At 38.5% G+C, this 4517-nt stretch overlaps 1 protein-coding gene across 1 annotated transcript; it reads right to left on the reverse strand.

The window, feature by feature from the left end:
- Positions 1-3044: 3044 nt before the first annotated feature.
- Positions 3045-3673, reverse strand: LOC119919116 (UPF0728 protein C10orf53 homolog). The gene is made up of 3 exons (XM_038739592.1): positions 3494-3673; positions 3243-3398; positions 3045-3156 (listed from the first exon to the last, which is right to left on the reverse strand). The coding sequence occupies exons 1-3, from the start codon at positions 3519-3521 to the stop codon at positions 3092-3094; spliced, it is 249 nt and encodes an 82-aa protein (XP_038595520.1). The 5' UTR covers positions 3522-3673; the 3' UTR covers positions 3045-3091.
- Positions 3674-4517: the final 844 nt, after the last annotated feature.

The following is a 4517-nucleotide window of genomic DNA, read 5'->3' on the forward strand; positions in this document are numbered from 1 at the left end:
TCAGATTTTCAGTCAATGGACAAGCCTTTTTAACACCGAAACAATGTGTCAAGGCAGGGTTTTCTTTGACAGTCAATACATGAGTTGCATGTGCTTCTTGGGTGCGAGCCGGAAAGGCACCAGACCTCACCTCCTTTATCTGATATTCTGATCGCTGTCCAAGACAAAATCTGCAAATGAACGGACCAGAAAAGTTTTCCACTAATCCACAAATTGAATGTGCCCCAAGATTGTCTGCTGCAACGCAAAACAGACTTCCTTTCACATTTTGTCCTACCGAGGAAATGTAGATGCCGTCACGCTCCAAGATAGCAATGTCTTTTAACAAAGGGGCAAGCACTTCCTCATAACCAAATCTTTTGATGTCCACTGCTTTACATAAAAGGGCCAAGTACACAGAGCTCAGAGTTGACCGAGATGAGTGTGGAATATTGCCAAACACCCAGTATACAGCTGTAATCTTGTGCTTCTTTCTTGAAGTTCCCAGTGGATTGCAAATTTCGAAGTCATCAATGTACAGTACAAGTGTAATTCTTAGTTCTTCAGAATAAAAAGAATTATCTTTATAGATTGTACCGTCTTGATATGATTCATATTTAGTAGATGGCTTGTCCTTTTCTTTACTCAGAACTTTTTCCTCGAAGATCTTCTTTACCCAAAATATGAATCAAAGACTTAAGAATTGGAATATACTGGAAACTTCTCTTCTCATTTGGTTCAAGGACATACTCAACAGGCTCAACAACTTAAAATTTTTCTGTATAATACTTCCGTCTCTTGAACGATGAGGATAGAGGACCAGCACTACTAAGTGCTGAGCTTAGGGGATTGGAATTGCACAATTCTTCCACCAAAGATGTAACAACAGTGTCATCAATGGTTTGGTTATTTTTCTTAAAATGTGAAACAATGATACTTTTAACTGAAGATATGCATGCAGATTTTGCTATGAAGTGAAGATCATCAACCAATTCATCAATGCACCGAACTGAAACATTATGAACACTCTCTAATTTCAACAAGAGGGATGCTATATACTCTACAACTACACTGCTTCCATCTTCCTCTTCATAGTGTGCATTAGTGCTACTGCCTTCATGATTAGCATCATTGTGGACCTCATCCTCTTCAGAGGCTTCAAAATCAAGTGCTTCCTCGGGTAACCCACAAATAATCCCTGGTTTGAAATCTTGTGATGTATGTGGAGTATGCTTTCTGTGTTTGTGTGTTGCAAACGTCCCATACACATTTGTTTGGTGATCACATTCTATGAAGACACACTTAACAGTCTCGTTATTCTTGAGATGGTGACCTATATGCTCAAAAAAATCCTTTTCGTTGTTAAATCCAGGGTTTTGACACAAAGGGCAGGTAAATGAAAGACTTACTTGTGGTGAGATGAAGATTTAGCTTCTGGGTGGTATCTTGAGAGGTGAGAGCGGAAGGAACTCCAGGATTTAAAAGAACATGGGCAATCTATATGAATACAAGGCAAGGCAAGGCATGGCTGTGTCCAAAAGTCCCATGATGCAGTCTATAATGCTTTAAAATGTCACTCTTTCCTGGTACCACAGTGTTGCACAATTTACAGGGCCATCCCATCTGTCAATAAAAATAAATAAAGTTATTTTCATCTAGCCTTTTGAATACAAGCCTGATAAAATCCATAAAAAAATGCACTTAAAATACAAACGAACATTATCCTGCTGGACAAGACAAGAATGGGTAACTTTAGTTCATCACAGAATTTATTTTAGAAAATAATCTGAAACATCACGTCAACCTCATGTCTAACCATCACAATTGACTAATTGTTAGATTGTTAGGTTAGATAGCCTAAAATACTTGTAACCTCTCTTGCCAAAATATTAGTGGAACAACTGGAATGACTGCAAAGTGTGTTGGTGTGAGATGTGTGAATGTGCCACAGTCAAATACAAAGTTTTCCTGTTAAGACAAACACGTGTAAAGCACGCTGGATGAGGAGAAATGGGCCTGCACCTTGAGCACCACCGTTGAGGTGTGTTAACCGCGGGCGGTGTGGGTGTATTTCAGGCTATGTGCTAATCCACATTAGCTAACAGTGCCCACACTCATAGTTGCAAATGTTTGCTCCCTCATCAATGTGGTTTTGGTTAGATTGTGTGGATTGTGTACTCGCCAAAGTAACTGCTGCACATTAACATTCATCTCCAACCGACGATAATCAGTAATCACTTAACTTAGCTAACGTTAGCTGTGGCTACGTGTGTCTGTCGTAGCTTCGACAGCGTTGGCAGTGGACTCAATGTTTTTGAAGAAGTTACAAACACCTCTGAAACATCACACAAAGTCAACATTACTTATACAACGCGCACACACACGTAACGTTAGATTAATACAGTAATTTAGTGGCTCAAGTTAACAAACTGTTTGAGGTAACGTTAACGTTAGAGCACATTCGAAATTGGCGCTCTTCGACAGAGCGATTGTGCAGCACAAAGACGTTAATTAGGGTAAAATCTCACTTTTAACAACACAAAGAGTTACTTACATGAGGTACGTGAAGTATTATCCGGCTCCGTAGAAAACCCCGTTCGAATAAACTTCTGGAACAGACGAGATGAAGGATTTGCCGGGCTTGTTCTTCTGTTGCTGCAGGTAGTGGGCGGGTCGTGTCTTTTTACGTCTGATACGTCCATAAGGATACGTCTGATATAAACTTTTAAAATGAGTTTTGTAAAATCAATTTATGGTGAAGTCCAATTAAATTAATTTTATTATAGAAAATATTAAGTTACGAAAATATTCACACTTTTTTACTTTTTGAAAACTCAAAAAACAAAGAAAGAAAAATAAGTTAATTTATTGGAATAAATATAGTTTTTAAAATTAAGTTATAAGGACAATAGCACTGAACGAATTTTTACAGTGTATGTGCGAATTTGGGGGGGGGGCATGCAGTATCACATATGAATCCATGCAGCAATCAATACCTGCATTTATTCACAAAGTAATTGTACTCTTACTAGACTGAGTTGTTGAATAAGAAAAAAGCAAATATGCACATTGGTGTTTTATATTTTTTAATTTAAAATCTAAATGGTTATCTTCAGTAAGCGTTCTCCACAGCAGTTACAGCTTCTTTGCAAACAGGGTCCAGTTCTCCATCTCCACCTTCGGGGAAAAAGCACAGCGCGGGTTGCCAGAACGCTCAGCGCTTTGACATCACAGTGTCCGCTATCCGTCCTAACCAAACTCACCAAACTGCAGCTGCTTTATATTACAGCTGAAGACGATCTCCCCGTTGACAGCGAGCTCCACCATGTTCCAATCGCTTGTTTCTTCCAAGACGCTGTGGTGTCCGCGCGCTCTCAAAGCGGCTGCCGACATATTGGATGGACAATGTTTGACCTCACCTAAAACATTCAAGAAAACAGACAACAAGCAGGTATCCTAATTAGACTCTGATGCGGAGAGAAACATACCCTGGAGACCCTGCAGGCGGCGGGACCTGTGTTTGACGACCCCGTTGGATTCATAAGGTCCGCTGCAAATTGTCACTCGCGCGTTTCTCGGCATTGTTTGTTGTGATCACCTGGGTAACTGTAACACAATGCACGCGGACTCCTTTCCCAAAATGTGTGCAGGATTCCCTATTCAGCATTAGGCTGTTAATGCTTTAGACACACTAAATTACAATATGAGAACCACAAAATTCTGATTGTAGCCTACTTTTGATAGTATGAGTAAAATGCTAATTCCACTTTATGAAAATTACTTTCAAGGAACTTTATTACTTTTCCTTAGGTCTTAATAACTAACCTTACTATGTCATAATTATATAATATAATTATATTTTGGGGCATGTGGGTGGGGAACAGGGAGCGTAGTGCAGGCTATGTCCAGCTATGCATGAGTAGTGGAATGAAAGGGAAGAACGTTGTTTGTAATTTTTCTTAAATTTATGGATGCAACGTTTTTTAATAATGTGTTTTGTATAGGCTATAGTCTCAGTTTTCCTTAAAATACATATTCTGGTTCCACATAGCAACATGGTCAATACATTCAGAGCAATTCTGACATGTTCAGATGCTTCAGTACCTGTAATGTGCACTAAGTGGATGTGTGTGCAAGGTGACATTTTTCATAAACCACAATCAGGGGAGATTTTTTTAAACTTTAACATTATATTGATATGCATCTATTCAGTAAAATGAACACAAGTCTTTATTTGATTTTGTTTTCTTTTAATCTTCAACAGGACTTCATAAATACAACACTTGGACAGTCATAAACACAGAGATCACTTCTGGTTAGTAAGTTTCATACTTTTCAAACTTGCATTTACACCCTGTAACAGTAGGCTATATCATACAAAAATAAATAACTTAATTGATATATTCTTCTCATAAATTTACAAATGCACAGTTTTCATCACACTTAACATTCTTTGATAGACTAATGATCCCTTGATCACTTGCTTTTTGTTTCTTGTGTGCACAAGCACAACACAAGTCTCAGTATACAGAATACAG

The sequence above is a fragment of the Micropterus salmoides genome, unplaced genomic scaffold (assembly GCF_014851395.1).
Source record: "Micropterus salmoides isolate LMB-PRFRI ecotype aquatic unplaced genomic scaffold, ASM1485139v1 Ms_hic_scaffold_2549, whole genome shotgun sequence".
In the NCBI taxonomy this organism is placed as follows: Eukaryota; Metazoa; Chordata; class Actinopteri; order Centrarchiformes; family Centrarchidae; genus Micropterus; species Micropterus salmoides.

Bases quoted from the DNA above. Each gene is read 5' to 3' on its own strand.
- LOC119919116 (XM_038739592.1), bottom strand. From the start codon at position 3,521: ATGAATCCAACGGGGTCGTCAAACACAG. The intron at 3,399-3,493 runs GTCCCGCCGCCT...TGAATGTTTTAG, and splicing joins AACGGGGTCGTCAAACACAG to GTGAGGTCAAACATTGTCCA. The intron at 3,157-3,242 runs GTGAGTTTGGTT...TTTTCCCCGAAG, and splicing joins TATAAAGCAGCTGCAGTTTG to GTGGAGATGGAGAACTGGAC.